The sequence below is a fragment of the Protopterus annectens genome, chromosome 9.part0 (genome assembly GCF_019279795.1).
Source record: "Protopterus annectens isolate FY-2018-M chromosome 9.part0, PAN1.0, whole genome shotgun sequence".
Classification (NCBI taxonomy): Eukaryota; Metazoa; Chordata; order Ceratodontiformes; family Protopteridae; genus Protopterus; species Protopterus annectens.
In genome coordinates, this window is record NC_056743.1 from 1,722,340,340 (window position 1) to 1,722,358,754 (window position 18,415).

An 18,415-nucleotide genomic window follows, 5' to 3' on the forward strand; every position below is an offset into this window, starting at 1 on the left:
AACGCTGACTAACCTGCTTACCACTCTCTTCACTACCTGGCTATCTGTAAAATAGTCAATGTTTCAGACTTAGTCTCATTCTCATATGTATTGTACTACTGAATGACATGCTACCTTTTTCAGCCTTGTACCATTAAAAATATAAAAATGTCTAAGTTCGAACAAGAAAACTACAATGTTAAGTTTAAGTATGTATGTATTCCAAGTATGCATATAATCCTATAATTCTGTACTGTTATCTATATGTGACTGTATAAAACTGCTACTGTTTAACTCTTATGTAACTATCCACATGTGGAGCTTTTCTCTCCGGGCCTCTGCTGAAAATGGACCCGTGTCCAGTCGGACTATCCCGGTTAACAAATGTAAAATAAATAAATAAATATTTTTTGCTTCATGGCTCTACAAGTAATAGATCCTAATATGAGAAGAGGAGATCTTAAAGGTCTAACTGAACTTGAAGAAACTAAATGGATTGCTGACTTGAGGCCAGATAAAGCACCAGGACTAAATGAAATGTTACCTATGAAACCTGAAGTGTTACCTATGAAACCTGTTCTGAGAAGGCATCGGCTAAGATGATGACACTGATTGGGCATGTCTCTTTTTTGCCCATGTGATTAACAGAAGAGAAATCTGCACAGGAAATGATGTCAGTGATGTTGTAACTTCTGTAGGAAATGATGTTTGTGATGATGCATTTTGAATTTTATTGAATTTATTTTAGTATTTAACTGAGCTCTAGATTTGTAAATGCAGATCTGAAGAAGACGAAAAGCCAATAGCTCTCTTGTTTTTAGTACCTTTACAAGTGCATTGGAATTTTAATAAATACATTTTGCCATGGTATTATCTCTTGTTTTCTTACACTTGTAGTCTGAGGATGCTAGCAAAAAGTATCTCTGTCATGGGTAACATGCTGGAGTAACACTCAATTAGAGGAAAGCTTTTGGTGTCATATATTTTGGATCTGCCCCAGGTCCCTTAAGCTAAGATATTTTTAGAGGTTCTTTGGCCAGATGGAGATATTTTGTCACCTAAAGCTTAGGTATTACTTCGATTTGAAACCTGTATTGAAATCAAGGAATTTGTTTAAATGATTCCTGCTTGGTTAATGTGTTTCTACTTCTATGAATGAATTTTTGTGAATTAGCCTATGTATATGATTGGTGCTATTTGATCAAGTGATTTTTTTTTTTATCTTCACTATTTACTACGTGTTCATGTTTTCTGACCATGTGATCTCTGATGGTTTTATATATGAATGTTTGTTTTTTAGTGATGTTTGGTCTGAAGAAACACTGATTCAAGGATATGAAAGCGCTTATCATTTGTTTTCATATTAAACTTTCACTTTTAGCTGTGCTTCGGTTTCCAGTTTTGTTTGTTCTTATTACAGTTTACCAATCTAACTAAATATTTTGTAAGTGTTTATTTTCATATGAACCTATAATATAATTAATTGCTAAAGAGAATCAGAGGAACCTCTGCAAATTATTCAATTTATGAATGAACATAGTCAAATAGAAATGTTTACTGTGTACTTGCTGTTAAAACTGCGGGGGAAATTTTATGAGTAAATGGTCCAGATGCAAGATGATAGTTTAAAACTGGATTAGTCAGCCATTTATATGTATATTTCCCCAGTGTTACTGTACTGTTAGTGGTGATTATATGTTAGGAAGTGAAATCTATAAAAATGCTTTTAAAAATAACATGATTCCTCCCAGCTTTGGCTATGTTGTGCATCCTTGATGCATTAGATCTCAGAAACTGCTTGTTTGCTCTTGTTAGAGGAAAACAAGTGATTGCCATGTGCTGTTTGAGTGAGTTTCCCCCTTCCCCAATGTTATGCAATCACAGAGTTCATATCAATAAGGCTGGGGTTAGTGGGCTTGCCTGTCGGAGTGTCAGTGACCCCTGTAAAACACTTGTTTCAAGCTTTCCCCTTACTTTGTATATAATAGTCAGTTTTTAAGATTTGCAGCTGAAAACGTGTGTCACAAAGGATCATGTTTCTGTCTTCCACCTTAGAAGTTAAATGAGTCATTTTCCAGTAATACATAACTTCTCTGCAGTTTCTCTACAGGTGACCAATATCACTTGACCAGCTTCTAGCAGCCTGAAAAGAACTGGCTCTGATCACCTTTTATGAAGGCTCAGAAAGCTGCACTTTCTGACATAGAAATAGCATTGTTTTGAGTGTTGTGCCTTTCCTCAGTGTTGAAGGTCTGTGTAATTACTATATATGTCATTTCAAGATGTAGATGACTTGCCCCAACATGGGACAGTGGGGGGGGGGGCTTCCTGCCTCCAAAAATTCTCATTGATATTGTGCATGGGATGTAGGGGATTATGCCCTCATCAGATGTGATTAGGCAATTTCTCTGCAAAGGACTTTGCATCAGTCATTCATGGGAGAAGCATTTCTCATCCATAACTCTATTTTAAGTATGCAAGAAACATTATAATGAATTTCAGGTCCACTTACATTTTTGTTGTTCCATATCCACGAGGGAAAACAGCTGCTGCAACTATTACAATTACAGCAGGTACTCCATAACCTACAGGATATATGTACCGCCTTTGGATAGAATGTCTTTGAAAGGCTTTAAGTACCATAAGGTTTTGTACCATAAGCTGGAGCTGAAGTGCACCAATGCACATCCAACAGAAACAGGCTAAGAGGAAGTAGTGCAGGAAAGCTGCAGTAACTTTGCACAATATCTGAAAAAGAATAACATCAGTGATTATTATTCCAAATGAACTGCCAACAGTGACTACAGTTCAATACGTTTGACGCAAAAAATATTATATTCATAAATGACCATTCAACAGTGACAGTTTGTGAAACAGAAAACAATGACATCTATAAATAAAAATAGCAGGTAGTAACCCTCAGTTTGCAGTGTTAGTATATGATGTCTGGCAATTTTGTACAGAGAGATGAGGTTATGAGCTATTAAAATTCTACATTCTGTTGTTCTGTGTTTGAGCCTCTCAATTGCCAGGTCTTCAAAATGAGCCTTTCTGATCAAGCCATTTAAAGGAAAACCCATCCAATAAAATGCAAAACAAATATGTATTTTTCAACACAGCCTGGTATTATGTGCACTTTTAATGCATGGAAATCACTCTATTACTTATTACAATTTCTTACACCCCAAAGTGGTCAACGTTTGGATTAGAGACCATTCTGACTACTTTACTGATGTGATTTTGTTTTTCACTCTCTTTGTCCTCCTTCCAGAAGAAGTTTGTACCTCTGTAATACAGCACAACCCTTGACATCCTAAATTAGTTTTTCTTCTCCATTTAGTTTCACTGATAATATTGCATGCCAATGGCTCCTTGGATAGTCTATGAAAACAATTCCAGGTTAACATTCTAAATGAATTATACTAAATTGTGCTCCATTTATATTTTTTTCAATACAAAATGGTCAGAGAGCAAGGGCTCAAATACAAAGTGAGGTAGTGAAAGGTGCTGCCCAAAACTTTACTGAAAGTAATCATGCATAGTACAGCACAAAGCTTAATCCTACATGATATGTACAGCATGCAAGTGAGCACATAAGTTGATGCAAATGAAGAAGCTCCTGTACATGTTTGTAGACAAGGTGGTGGCTTTATTCAGAGTTATATATAATGGCAATGCTGTGCGACCATGGGCATCTATATTGTGTGCCAATATTGCCAGAGTTCCTGCAATAGTCACACTCAGAGCTGCAGTCCATATATTAGTAAATGCCACCAGTGACACTTCTGGTAATGCACCATGTTAAGACATCTGCTTTAACTGGAAAGGTACAAACAGTGCAATAACAAAGAACACTGGACTGAGTGTATTCTTAGAGGTGAGTTAAACTCAGTCCAGTGTTGTCCGTTATCACCAAGACAACACCAAGACAACACCTACTATGCCATGACATCACTACCCAGCAGACTGTAGATACTTAAGAATGCATGTGATATCATAAGGGATCCTTTGTCATCCACATGCAGAAACAAGAGGGATGTGTGGTATGTCAATTCCTGAGGATACCAAGGTATGTGCAACGCTTAACCATTCCAAATATATAATCTACTTCAGACATGTTAGGTACATCACAGTCCTCCCCTCATAAGTACTTAATCTGTACTTTGATATAAAACTTCAACATGTATATGAATGTATTTGGTTTCCAGGGACAGCAGAAGAGAGAGTCAACACTACAGCGTTCAAGTTTGGGGTGTCCTCATACTAGAGTCGAACAGCTGTCACAGTCCATGACAAGGGATGCCACACCTTATAACATCACCTGAAACTGATAGTGAGTCTGTGCTGTGCAAAGGCTTTTACCTCATTCATTCCAATAGAGCCCTAGGGGTCAGTACTCTTAACTCTCAATTATTGTATCCTGAGCATCCTATCATTTCTTGACAAAATTACGTTGTAGCCTCACGCTTCAAACAAATGATCATATTTCTCTGTAGACATCAGGGAATGCAACTGGCAAACTGTTCAAAACAAACAAAATTTTACAGTGGTAGTGTTCTTTAGATTCTAGGTCTTAAATTGGATTTTGTAAGTCGTGATAAACACAGTAAATATTAACTTTGTAATATTTTGTAAAGATCTTACAGTATCTCAGAAACTACTAAAGGTACACATAAACTGTTGCTACCATTTTTGTTCATCCATCTGTGAGCCTGCATATGAGGTTAAGCAGAACAGTCTGTGCTACCTTGTTTTTGAGGAATTAAAAAAATGAAAAGCATGAAAATATAAATAAATAGTATATGAACAATAACAAATGTCTTTTAAGCAGCACTCGGCAGAGGTTAAATGTCAGTGCAGATGTGTTGGCCATCATGTAAGCTTTAAGATGAAATCTTTCAATAGATTTTATGTAACGTGGTTTTAAAATTATAAATGCAAATATGCACAGGCTGTATTAAATGCCAAGAAGCATTAATAGGCTGTAACTGCAGAATGACATGGAAGGATCACTAGGCTGTAATGAGTTCACATGGGGCACCATGTGATTGGATCTCCCACTGTCCACATACTACACTGCCACAGGAGGCACACTCAGCACCACCTGCAATATTTTTCAAGAACGTGGCAGTAAAAGTGGCATGTGCCACCAATGACCTCAGCAGAACAACTGTCTCATATCTACACAAAAGAGCTGCTATATATCCTAATAAATGTTAGGCACCACATTTGCCATCTCTAAAGAGAAATTTATATAATTTGACATTGTCTGAGTAGCAGACCTGCAATCTGCTGACTGATTCCAAGAGCTGCACACATATCAGGGGAAGTATGAGAGATTTGTCAGCATCCAATACCCTTTTGTGGCAGACCAGTGGTGGACATGTCCTCTTCAGAAGCAATATTTATGTCTGAGCCTGGTGTTGGAGCAGACACAAGGGGAGTCCATATAGCGCTCTCAGCCACTGAAGTTTCACTAGGTATAGGTGAAGTTGCGAGCTCAACATGTACATTCCAAGGGCCTTTTTGTTCCTGAGGATGTGGGTGATCCCATTCCTTAGAACATCACAGAGAGTGTCACTGTGTCATCAGACTGTGATGCATGCATATTGGCATCACTGTCAACTGCAGCTGCTGAACTGACATCAACCCTGTGCTGCATATTCCTTTACTGCCCTTTGTTGCTGCAACCTATGAATGCATGGCAAATATGCACAGTAAGCCCATACTCTGCATGTTTGCCATGCATTCATAGGTTTCAGCAGCAAAGGGTAGTAAAGGGATATACAATACAAGGCTGATGTCAGCACAACAGTGATGTTGTCTGTGATGCTCCAGGGGAGGGGATGTTGGTGATGCCCACTGAAGCTGCATTTCAGGTGGGGTGTGATGACTATGTCTAAATGGCAGTCAGGTGGCATCATCTTTGCTGTCATGGCAACAACCATAGTATGTGGTGGGTGCTGAAGTATATTAGAGCCTAGATGTCTGTCCTGTTCATCTGCAACATCTTCCAGAGTGAAGAACAATTCACTTGAGTGGCATTTGCCCCTGACAGGAGAACTAACTCACAGTATCAACTACCAAGTACCATAATACCGGGATGTGTTGTCCTAGTAGTCAGCCATGCCAACATCCTATGTACTACCTTCCCTGTCCCCTTTCTACTGTTTCACTACCCATACCTCAGTCATTGTCCAGTCCTCCCCATCACCATGTGTCTGACCTCTGCATGTCTGTGCACATCCCTTATCCACCCCCACCTTTTATATGTACATAACAGCAGTTTGTATATTACATTTGTCCGTCTCCACCATCTACCTTTCCCAGTCCTCTTTCCTTTTCCAGCTTCTCCATTCACATCTTTACCACACACCCTTTTATCTTCATATGACAGAGAACTCTGTCTGGCAGCTGGTTTGGAGAATTAAGGAGCTTGTTAACAAGCCATTTCCTGTGCTGCAGAAGTGCAGGGTTTGATTCCCTCAGCCTCCATTGACTAACTGTGCGACTCATTAGCAAGTCATTTAACCAGACACTGCTCCTGGGCTAAGTGTGAAAAAGGTACATAGGGATAAGTGTGCACCCTGGAATGCAAATAAAGTCTAACTGCCTCCCCAAAATGAACCTCACTTCCCCCACCCTGCATTTCCTTATTAGTTCTCCTTGTGTGTGTTTCTCATTTTACTGCCTTTCTTTTCCTTCTTTCCTGTGTAACACTTTGTCTCCACATTCATTGGATAAACAGGGTGGCTACATATGTATGGTCACCAACATTGCTGTATGAAGTGCCTCCTTTGCTGTTCTATGCTGCAGTACATGTTACTATTTGCAGGCAGTATTTAGTGATCACAGTGCTATGACATTTGCCATCAGCTGTGCTAAGAGCACTTTATACTCTCTTTTACTTTACATCGCACGTATCCGTCATGAGCATTGTGCTATCAGAAGTCATGTGCTGATACTGTTTCATTTTAATTGAGGTATCTTCCTGATCAGCATGCCACTGATATGCTTTTGTGGCTACATTTATGATCTGTGCTTTGCAGTGACACACAACAGGGCTCTTTCATGGTAGTGTAACATAGGTGTGCTGTGCTTATATTGAATCAATCCAGGATGTTGCTGAGTGTTCAAAGCTATAGTCTTTAAAATAATTATAGATCCCCCTCCCACATGCTTTTGTTAGGTATAAAAGTTGGCAATTCTGCACTTTCATTGATGACTAGAAGTCGTCACAACAAAGGGTGTGTAAGGTAAAAGATAGCTACTCTTACTTTTGGTATGGCCCTTACTTTTGTAATTATGTGGATAAAAGCAACATCTCACTGTAAAAAGAAAAAAAAGTGATGTTTGCCAGTTTCTTTATATAATGTTGCAGACTTCAACTACCCAAACATAGACTGGGAGCATTACTCTAGCTCCAACACCCTAGCTCAAAGGTTCCTAGAATTTATAAACTCAAATGCTATGGAACAACTTGTTACCACTCCCACAAGAGGGCCAAACATACTGGACCTGATCATCACCAACATGGGGACTCTATGCTCCAGACCAGAAGTGTATCCCTCACTGGTAAGATCAGACCATAAACTAATCCCACTGGATATTCACATCCCGACCCCACCCCCTGCCCAGAAAACCACAGTAAAAACTTCTCTAAAGCAAATTTCACACTCCTCAAAACTGAGGTGGAATCCTTCAAAGCCCCCGGGCCTGTGGAAAATACGGCCCAGACCGTAGAATCCTTTATAAACGCATTCTATGAACACCTTCAGGAATGTATGGATCATGCAATCCCAAATAAAACCAAGACCCAATCCTCCAAAGGCAGAAGTCCTGTCTGGTGGACCCCAGCCATAAACAAACTATACAATAGAAGGAGGAAGCTACTACATGATAGAGCAAAATCCCAAAAAGGGAAGGCATCTCTGATCAGTGTTAGCAAAAAACTACGGGCACTCATAAAATCGTCTAAGGCCAGCTTCGAGAGAAAAATTGCACAGGACACTAAGGATAATCACAAGGCTTTCTTTAGTTATGTTAGGAACCTGGGTGGGAATTCCCAGATATGCTCAGAATTAGTCCAAAATGACAAAAAATACACCAAACCCACAGACATTGCCAACATCCTAGCTGACAGGTTCAGCCACCAAAAGGGCAAATATCTATCCCAGCAGAGTGCTACCTCCCTGACATCTCAGATGCTCAGGTAAGAAACGCCCTCTCCAAAGCAAAAAACACAGCATCAATGGGACCAGACGCTGTTATTTCCTCTGATTCACTCTGACTGGTGATTGATCAGCCCTGTGGAGGAAAATCAGCAGAGTGAAGCTTTCTTCAGGAATTTCTTGCCCATAAGGAAAGAGGGAGCACACTCATCCTGAAATTCAAAAAGATATAACACTATCAAAAACAGTTTGTATCTCAGCCAGTAACTATATACACAAGAAGGGGGGTCAGTGCACCTACATCTACTGTTATGGGTAAGTACAGCTTATACAACTATACTAAGTTCATCATTCTCACTGCTGCAGTAACCTTTAAGCTATATGGGTTGATTAACATGCTCCTCCAATCTGGGATGAGGATGGATAGGATCAAACACCACCTGGGAACAAACTGGCTATGTCACTGTATCAAGCCTGGTTAACCTGCCTCTGGAATGTGTAAATCTGCTAGGTAGCCTACTATGTAATTTTATCTGATTCTCTCACTGAATACCACTGATGATTTGTTATGTGTGCTCTTCTAATTACTGAAAATATTCTATATGTAATTTGTATTGTCTGCTCATATAATCTCTGTAAATAATATATTAGTTTTTTGTAATATGTGACATGTTATGATGATTTGTTATTCCATGGAGCTTTTCACCCCAGGCCTCTGCTGAAAATGGACATGCATCCAATCGGATTATCCCAGTCAACAAATGTAAAATAAATAAAAATATAGATCCAGGACTATGTACAGAGGACCATGTATTAGTCTTCTAGAGTCCCTTAAACAACTGTGGTTCCATCAGCAATTGTTTACCACTGATGTTGAAATATTTTTATGCCATCTTAGAAGCCAAAGCTCTAGTGGAATGTGCCTTGATACTGTCTGGAACTTGTTTACAATGTTGGCTGTAACAAAAAGCAAAGCTGAGGACAACTATCTTGAAATAGTCTAATACTGATGTAGGTTATCCTGTATTTAACCCATCTTAAGAACTAAATAGCTGGTTTGCTTTTCTAAAGGACTTAGTACTGTCATGATAGTACCTGAGTTACCTCTACACATCCAAATTACATATTTTTTCCTCCCTGGTTATAAGGATCTTGATAGAAGTCCAAGAGACTGATTGCTTGATTTAAAGTAAACACTGATCTGAAACCACTTTGGGCAAGAATGTTTTTTTTATTTATTTATTTATTTATTTTTTTTAGTGAGACCCTATCCCTTGAAAAAAAAAACAGGTAGGGCTCAGCCACCATGAGAGCTTGCAACTTAGATACTCTTCTTGCAGATGTCAGAATAATGAGAGGAACGGTTTTCCATATAACAAACCGGTATGACCCTGACCTTGAGTAGCATCTTACCTTCACCAAGAATGATGCCACAGTATAAAGACAAAATGATCAATTTTAACAATTGGCTAAAGTATTGGTGTCATTCAAAGGGGATCCAGTGTCTGTCAGCCTGGGATGACATGCTCGAGAAGCCACGTTGCTTCGCTAGGGACGGCTTGCACCTGTCACCCCTGGGCTTTCGAATACTGGCTAAGGTTCCTGCCACCCCCATAGTGCCTTTGTTGGGCAAGGCTCAAAAGACAAACCCACCTCCATAGACAACACAAAGAAAAAGAAACTAAGGGTAATGCTGCTCAACGCCAGAAGTCTAAAACTCAAGATGCACGCAATTGAGGCTCTCCTCAGTATGGAGAATATCGATATCTGTGCAGTAACAGAAACCTGGTTCAAGGCTCCCAAGAGCACCCCAGCACTACCAGGTTATACCTCATACCATGCTTTTCGGCCCCAAAACTCGGACCGAATGACAAAAGGAGGGGGAGCATCCATATTCATCAAAGATACCCACACCTTCCGGTTAGTGGCACTGCATGAAACATCGGAGACCATCCATGTGCAACTAACAGTGGGCAAAACTGCCTTTCAGTTTGTAGCCTGCTACAGACCACCCTCCCAAACTCAGGAACCCCAGACGGCTTTCCTGAGAACACTGGAGAATATGAAGGTCTCTCCAAACACCATTATATTGGGTGACTTCAACTACCCAAACATAGACTGGGAGCACTACTCAAGCCCCAACACCCTCGCCCAACGGTTCCTAGAATTTATAAACTCAAATGCTATGGAACAACTGGTCACCACTCCCACAAGAGGGGAAAACATATTGGACCTGATCATCACCAACATGGGGACTCTGTGTTCCATACCAGAGGTATACCCTTCATTGGTAAGATCTGACCATAAATTAATCTCACTGGACATCCATATCCCATCCACACCCCCAGCCAAGGAAACCACGGTGAAGAACTTCTCAAAAGCAAACTTCACACTTCTCAAAACCGAGGTGGAATCCTTCAAAGCCCCCGGGCCAGTGGAAAATACGTCCCAAACCGCAGAATCCTTTACAAACGCTTTCTATGGACATCTACAGGAATGCATGGATCGTGCTATCCCAAATAAAACCAAGACTCATTCCTCCAAAGGCAGGAGACCTGTCTAGTGGACCCCAGCCATAAATAAGCTATACAACAGAAGGAGGAAGCTACTACATGATAGAGCAAAATCCCAAAAAGGGAAGGCATCTTTGATCAGTACTAGCAAGAAACTACGATCCCTCACAAAATCATCTAAGGCCAGCTTCAAAAGAAAAATTGCACAAGATGCTAAAGATAATCACAAGGCCTTCTTTAGTTATGTCAGGAACCTGGGTGGCAACTCCCAGATATGCTCTGAGTTAGTTCAAAATGACAAAAAATACACTGAACCACCCACAGACATTGCCAACATCCTGGCAGTCAGGTTCAGTGCAAGCTTCACCCCCCCTTCCCCCCAAAAGAGCAAATGTCTGTCCCAACAGAGTGTAGCCTCCCTAACATCACAGATGCACAGGTGAGAGCTGCCCTCTCCCAAGCAAAAAACACAGCATCAATGGGACCGGACGGCGTCCCAGGCTGCGTCTTACATGAACTTCAAGAAGAACTGAACCCTCACATAAAGTCACTGTTCAATCTCAGCCTTACTACAGGATATGTACCCAAGGAATGGCGTACAGCAACAGTGGTCCCACTCCACAAAGGTGGTGTCACAACGGACCCCGGAAACTATCGCCCTATAAGCCTGACTAGCCTGGTATGCAAAACTATGGAGCGTATCATCATGAAACTCATAAACAAAGACATTGGGAACCTCCAGACACTGGATCCTACCCAATTCGGCTTTGTTAAGGGCAGATCTTGCCTCTTGAACCTGGTCGACTTCTTTGAAACAGTCACCAAGGCCATAGATGAAGGGAAGGTAGTCCACACAGCCTACGTGGACCTCGCAAAAGCCTTCGACACAATACCCCACTCGGGCATCATAAATAAGCTCACCAGCATAAATATCAACCCCTATGTCACAAGATGGGTTGCAAACTGGCTCAGGGATAGAACTCACATGGCCAGAATTGCAGGTGCCATGTCGGACTCTAAACCAGTTACAAGTGGCATCCCACAAGGCTCAGTCCTGGGATCTCTCTTGTTTAGTATATATTTCTTTGAGGTACAGGCTAATATGGGAGGACTATGGCTGACCAAATTCGCAGATGATTGCAAACTGGGTGCCATAATCGACTCACCGACTGACACAAGCATCCTCCAAAAGGGTCTCACAGAGATGGATAACTGGTGCCAGAGCCATGGCCTAAAGCTAAGTGCCAAAAAGTGCATAGTCATCCCCTTTGGGAAAAACAAAGTGCCCACAAATTACCACATAGGTGGTAATCCATTACGTACGGAAGAAGTAATTAGGAATTTGGGGACCCAAGTAGATAGCAATCTCTCCTTTGACAATCACGTTGCCAAAGTGGTTATAAAGACCTTCTATATAGCCCACCTTATCACAAAAGGGTTCACATCTAGATCAAGAGAGGTCATTGTGCCCCTCTACTCATCACTCATCAGGCCCATAATTGAATACAATGCCCCATTTGGGATGTACCTTACCCGACACCTGCAGCAACTGGAAAGACCCCAAAAGTACCTCACCAAGAGGATCAAGGGACTCAAACAGATGGCCTACGCAGTTAGGCTAAAGAAACTCCAGCTCTACTCAGTTGCTTACCGCCTACTCAGAGGCGATCTGTGCCTGACGTATAAAGCCATGTCCAACCCAGAATTAATGGACATGCTCCACTTCAGGAAATCCAAATCCCTTAGAGCTACACGCTCCAGGGACTTAAACCTCAGCACATAAATAAATAGGACATGCTGGAGGGACAGATTCATATCTCAGAGGCTCCCCTCACTCTGGAACAAAATCCCAATCCATTTTAGGCAGAGTCCCTTAATGACCCTCTTCAAGAGAAATCTTGACGAGTGGATGGGAGATCGTAGGTTTACCCCCTGGGATCTCTTCTGTGTCCCTACTAGACAGAGGCACAGTAAACTAACCTCAAAAGGGTTATCTTCTGTGACCTACTATACAGAGGCACAGTCAACTAATCTAAAAGGGTGGCGAAAGCCAAACACACTCTGGCTAGGCTTATAAATGCCCTAGGGCAGATAGCCTAGTATCAACCTATGAACCTATGAAATCTTCTGGATGAGCAAGTTCAAATGGAGACATAGATAATTTTCCAGCACAAAGTTCCCAAAAAGGAGTCGCCCTTTTACGAGAAGGTCTCAGGTGTAAAACTCCATTGAGAAACTGTTTCACTAAAACTAGAGAAGAAAGAGGAGGATCCATGGACAGGCATGCTGAAATGGTCACAATATGTACCTTGATATTGGAATAAGAAATGGTAGAGGATAGTAATTCACACAAACATGCCACCACAGATGATACATATTCCCTGATGGGACCTCGTTTTTTTTTTAATCACCAACTAGAAAATATTTTCCACTTGCCAGTATTGAATTTTCCGGAAGCAGACTTTCTTGCCTTCTTTTGTACCTGCTGCACATCATGAAATAAACGCCTAAAAGGAATTAGAATGAAATCATCCTTGCAGATAGTCAAAGATGTTTGAGAATGAGGAATGTCAAACTCCCCCTGTCTTGTGTGAATAGGTCCAGTCTGTGTGGAAGCTTGTGGTAATTGCCTTTGACCAATTCCATAAGAGGGGAGAGCCAATGTTGTCTGAGCCAAAAAGAAGTCACCACAATAATCTTTGAGGGGCCTTCTCTTCTAAATCTCCAGAAATACCATGGATACTAGTGGAAAGTGTGGAAAGGCATAAAGGAACATCCCTGACCGCAGAAAAGAAAATACATCTGCTCTCCACCCTTGCATGCAAGGATCCCTGGAGCAGAATTTGTTCAGTTTTAGAAGGAGGAAAATAGATCTACATCAGCTGCTGCCCATAACTATATCAATTTCTGGAAGACACCCTCATACAATATCCATTTATGAGAGACTGTCCTGGACAGGCTCAGATTGTCTGCCACTATGTTTTGTTCTGACAGTGTGTAAGGTGCTTGGAGAATTAAGGAATGCTGAAGAGCTAACTCCCAAGCTATCATAGCCAGCCTAAACAGAGAGTAAGATAATGCTACCACCCCACTTGTTTATGTACCACAGAACAGTGGTGCTGTCTGCAATTACCTGTCTATGCCAGAATCCTCTGACAAATTTTGCTCAATAATGTATTTACTGACATTTTTCTCATGTAAGGGTCTCTGAGCACCAAGATTAACAGCCTGTAATAATTGTCTGGCATAGGTAAAAAAGTAATCTTTTATAATAATCACCATGTCTTCAGATGAACAGTGTTTAAACTTTTGTTTATCTTTGGTAAAGCAACCCAAGGCAAAATAAAAACATAAAGAATTTTATTATGTAAGCGCTTTCATGGCTAACACTGCCGCTTCATCAGACAATGAAAATCAAACCACCATTGCAATATTTAAATGAATCACAGCCAATAAAATCACATTTCCAATTAAACTATGCAATTAATCAAAAATGAGAAGTTATGTACCTACCATAATGTTCCATGTTAGTTGTCTTCTTCTCGCCTTCTTTCTTGCTGGGTGGGTTCGGAGCCGATCCTCGGCTCCGACTCAGCCTATACTAAAGCTCGAGAGCTAAATTTACCAGCTCGAGGCAACCCTATATCCCATGATGCTAGGCGCTAACTACCCATATCTCGTTTGGTAGCTGAGAACATCGCAATTTTATCCTCCCAACCCAAAGGAGAGAAGGAAAGGGGGAAAAACTCCCATGTGCCACTTCCTGAAGCTAAAGTTACCCAAGGATAACCAGTTTATGCTTCAAATTATGGAGGGTGAAGACCCTGATAAGAAGGGGAAATTCCTTTCGGTCTATCCAGGCTAGGGGGATGGTGGGTGGGACGCAAGAAAGAAGGCGAGAAGAAGACAAATAACATGGAACGTTATGGTAGGTACATTACTTCTCAATGTTAAGTTGTCAATCTCGCCTTCATTCTTGCTGGATGGGACCGCGTCCATAGCTCCTTCATCCCGGGTGGCTCATTGGAACAGGCTCTTGAGAACGGTGGAACCAAAATTTGCCCTGTTTCTGGAGGCCATGTCTAATTTGTAGTGTGTAATAAAGGTATGAGGAGAGGCCCATGTGGCTACTGCACAAATAGTATCTATTGGCAATCTAGCTTGAAAGGCTGTTGATGTAGCTAAAGCTCTGGTTGAATGAGCTCTTGGCTTAGAAGGTAATTCTTTACCTCTGAGTTGATAGATCAGGCAATCACAGAGGACAGCCATCTAGACAAGGTTACTTTGAATACCGGAAGGCCCTTTTTACCTTCCGCATAGGACAGAAAAAGCTGATCAGATTTCCTAATTTGTTTAGTTCTGTCCAGATAGTAACGGAGCTGACGATGAACGTCCAGATAATGCAGTTTTTGCTCTGCCCTGTTAGAATAATTAGGGAAGAAAACTGGAAGATCGATAGATTGATTTAAATTTGCCTGAGAAGCCACCTTAGGCAAAAAAAAACAGGTTAGTTCTGAGAGAAACCCTGTCTTTGTGGAAAACTAGATAAGGAGGATGAATGCAAAGGGCATGGAGTTCTGATACTCTTCTAGCAGAAGTTATGGCAACTAGGAAGAGAGTTTTCCAAGAGAGTAACTTCAAGGAACAGGAAGCCGCAGGTTCAAAGGGAGGAAGAATCAAGGATGTTAAAATCAAGTTTAAATCCCACTGTGGTGGGGGTTCTTTGATTGGAGGTTTGAGTAAAAAGATAGTCTTAAGGAAGGCTTTACACAGCTTGTGGGACATGATGCTCGAATCCAATAGGCCTATGTGAAAATTTGAAATGGCCGCTAACTGAACCTTTACAGTGGAGGATGAAGAGCCTGAATGAAAAATTTCCGCTAGGAAATCTAGGACTGACTGTATAGGAGCAGTGAAGGGATCTATATTCCTAGCGCTTGCCCAGAAGGAAAAACGCTTCCATTTACTAGAATAAATCCTTCTGGTAGAGGACTTAAGGGAAGCTACAATAATATCACGGACAGAATTGGAAATCAGGGGAAGCCTGGCTAAGGTTGGAAGTGGAGCAATCAAGCTGTGAGGTTGAGAGATTGGAGGGATTGGTGCAGCCGCCCTGACTGGTGGGCCAAAAGATCTGGCACTGGGTCCAGATGCCAAGGATGTTCCAAAAGGTAATGATGTAGGAACGGGAACCATATCTGTTGAGGCCAATAAGGGGCAATGAGGATCAACCTGACTCTCAAGGTGGTAGCTTTCTGAATCAACTGAGTGATTAATGGAAAGGGGGGAAAAAGCGTATAGAAGTCCCCGAGAACAATCGTGGACTAGAGCATCTCTGGGGGGATGGCCTGGAAGGGGAAAGAGGGTGAAGAAGTCGAGGCACTTGCTGTTCTGAGGTGTTGCAAAAAGATCACAGCAAGGAAGACCCCACTTCTGAAAAATCTCCTCCGTTACTGATTGCTTGAAAGACCACTCGTGTGGCATGAGAATCGCTCTGCTCAACTTGTCCGCTATGATGTTGGACTTCCCGGGGATATGCATTGCTGTCAGAAACTGCTGAGAAGAGATCGCCCATTGCCAAAGTCTGAGTGCCTCTCGACACAGGGGATAGAACTTGGTTCCGCCCTGTTGTTGATATACCACTCTACGGACACATTGTCTGTCTGAATTGCAATAGTCCCTAAGGGAAGAGAGTCTTGGAGGGCTTGCAATGCTAAAAGCACTGCTCTCATCTCCAGGACATTTATGTGCAGGTGGCATTCGAAAGGTTGCCATGTGCCCTGGACTGTCCTGCCTTGAAAATGCCCCCCCCCACCCGATCAGGGAGGCATCCATTGTGACAGTGGTGACCGGAGGGGAAGGAACAAATGGTCTGCCCTGCAGGACTTGAGGGGAGACCATCCACCAAGACAGATGGTTCTTGCAAGAAAGTGTTATTATGATCTTGTGTGTCAAAGGAAGTTGTTGGAAGGACCACTGGGAGAAGAGCATCCACTGAAGGAGCTGCATGTGAAAGCGAGCAAGGGGAAGTAGCATGATGGCTACTGCCATGAGACCTAACACTTTTAGAACAAACCTGGCCTGGATTCTTTTGGTCAGAAGGAGGATATGAACATGATTTCGAATATCTAAAACTCTTTGCTCGGTTAATTTTGCTGAGAGCTGTATGGTGTCCAAGGTGGCGCCTATGAAGGTAATAGACTGACAAGGCGACAAGGCAGACTTTTCAAAATTTATGGAGATACCTAGCCCTTTGCAAGTTTGAATGGTGTAATCTCTGGCAAGAAGAAGCTGATGCCTGGTGGTGGCAGTAAGGAGCCAGTCGTCTAAATGCGGAAACACCTGGAATTCTTGACGTCTCAGGTGAGTCGTAACCACTGCTATGCATTTGGTGAACACTCAGGGGGCTGGAGTGAGACCAAAGGGCAGGGCTCTGAACTGGTAGTGACTGCCCCCCAGCCGGAAGCGGAGAAACCTTCTGGAGTGCCTGTACATCTTGATGTGATAGTACGCATCCTGAAGGTCCACTGAGCACATCCAATTGTCCTGACCCAGAAAGGGTAGAATGGACTGTAGCATGACCATCTGGAACTTTGTTCTTTTCACAGACTTGTTTAGTCTGCTGAGATCCAATATTGGCCTCCAGTCCCCTGTCTTTTTTGGTACCAAAAAGAACTTGGAGTAGATTCCGGATCCTAGTTGGTCTGCTGGGACTGGCTGGATGGCTCTTTTTGTTAGCAGTTTTGAAACTTCTAGTACTGCTTGTTCCCTTAGACTGGGTGGAACATCTGGGAGGGGCCCTTTTGGCCGAATTGGGGTGTGGATAAAGGGAATTTTGTAACCCTCGGATATAATCGACTGTACCCATTTGTCTTGTGTGAGAGAAAGCCAGGCTTCTGGATACAGCGATAACCTTCCCCTGACTGCCTCCAAAGGTGGACAGTCGGGCAGCTTCTCAGGGATGCTGGAAGGGTTTGTCAGAGAGAGACTCTCTGTTACCCTGATTCTGCGGACCTCCTCTGCCTCTAGGATAGCGTCTGTTGTTGCCCCCCCCTGCCTCTCGGGGGGAACTGACCTCTTGCATCAGACGTGACTCCCTGAGATTTGCGGAACCACATTTTTCCACCCTTTTGACCCTTAGGATAGGGTCTGGACGGGGTTGAAAAATGGACTCCTATGGCAGAGAGAGTCTTGCCATCTTGTTCGCATCTGGTCAAAGTATCCTTCACTTGAGGTCCAAACAACGCCAAACCATCAAAGGGAGAGTTAGTGAAAGACGCCTTGAAGGGGTCTGCAAAGTTGCAAAGCCACATCCAGGCATGACGCCTTAAGGCCACGCCTGTGCCTGCAGCTCTACTCACTCCATCGGCTGTGTAGGAAATAAGCCGCATGGAGGAGTTGACAATGGAATTTAGGGTTCCTAGCTGGGAGTTGATTTTGTCCTGAGACCCCGCAACTGTTGGATCCTTTAGGGTATCAGCCAGTTCTTTGAGAATGTCTCTTTGAAGGCGGGTGAAATGGCACAAGTAATTCAGTGACCGCATGGCAAAGGTCGCTGAAGAGAACATCCGCTTGCCGTACCTATCCATAGTCCTAGATTCCTTATTAGGAGGATGGATAGGCACTGAAGGATTGGCCAATTCCTTCTTAGTGGCTGCAGCCACCACCATGGCATCAAATGGGACACCCTTAGTTAAAAACTGTTTATCTGACGGGGCTGTGATAAATTTGGAAGGCCTCCGTGGGGTGGGT

At 42.4% G+C, this 18,415-nt stretch overlaps 1 protein-coding gene across 1 annotated transcript in view; it reads right to left on the minus strand.

The window, feature by feature from the left end:
- The window catches only part of LOC122810768 (adhesion G protein-coupled receptor E3-like), an 804,089-nt gene that overhangs the window by 220,371 nt on the left and 565,303 nt on the right, over positions 1-18,415 (minus strand). Inside the window, exon 9 of the mRNA XM_044082329.1 lies at positions 2,492-2,727. Coding sequence (XP_043938264.1) covers positions 2,492-2,727 — 236 coding nt within the window. The remainder of the gene's footprint in view (positions 1-2,491; positions 2,728-18,415) is intronic.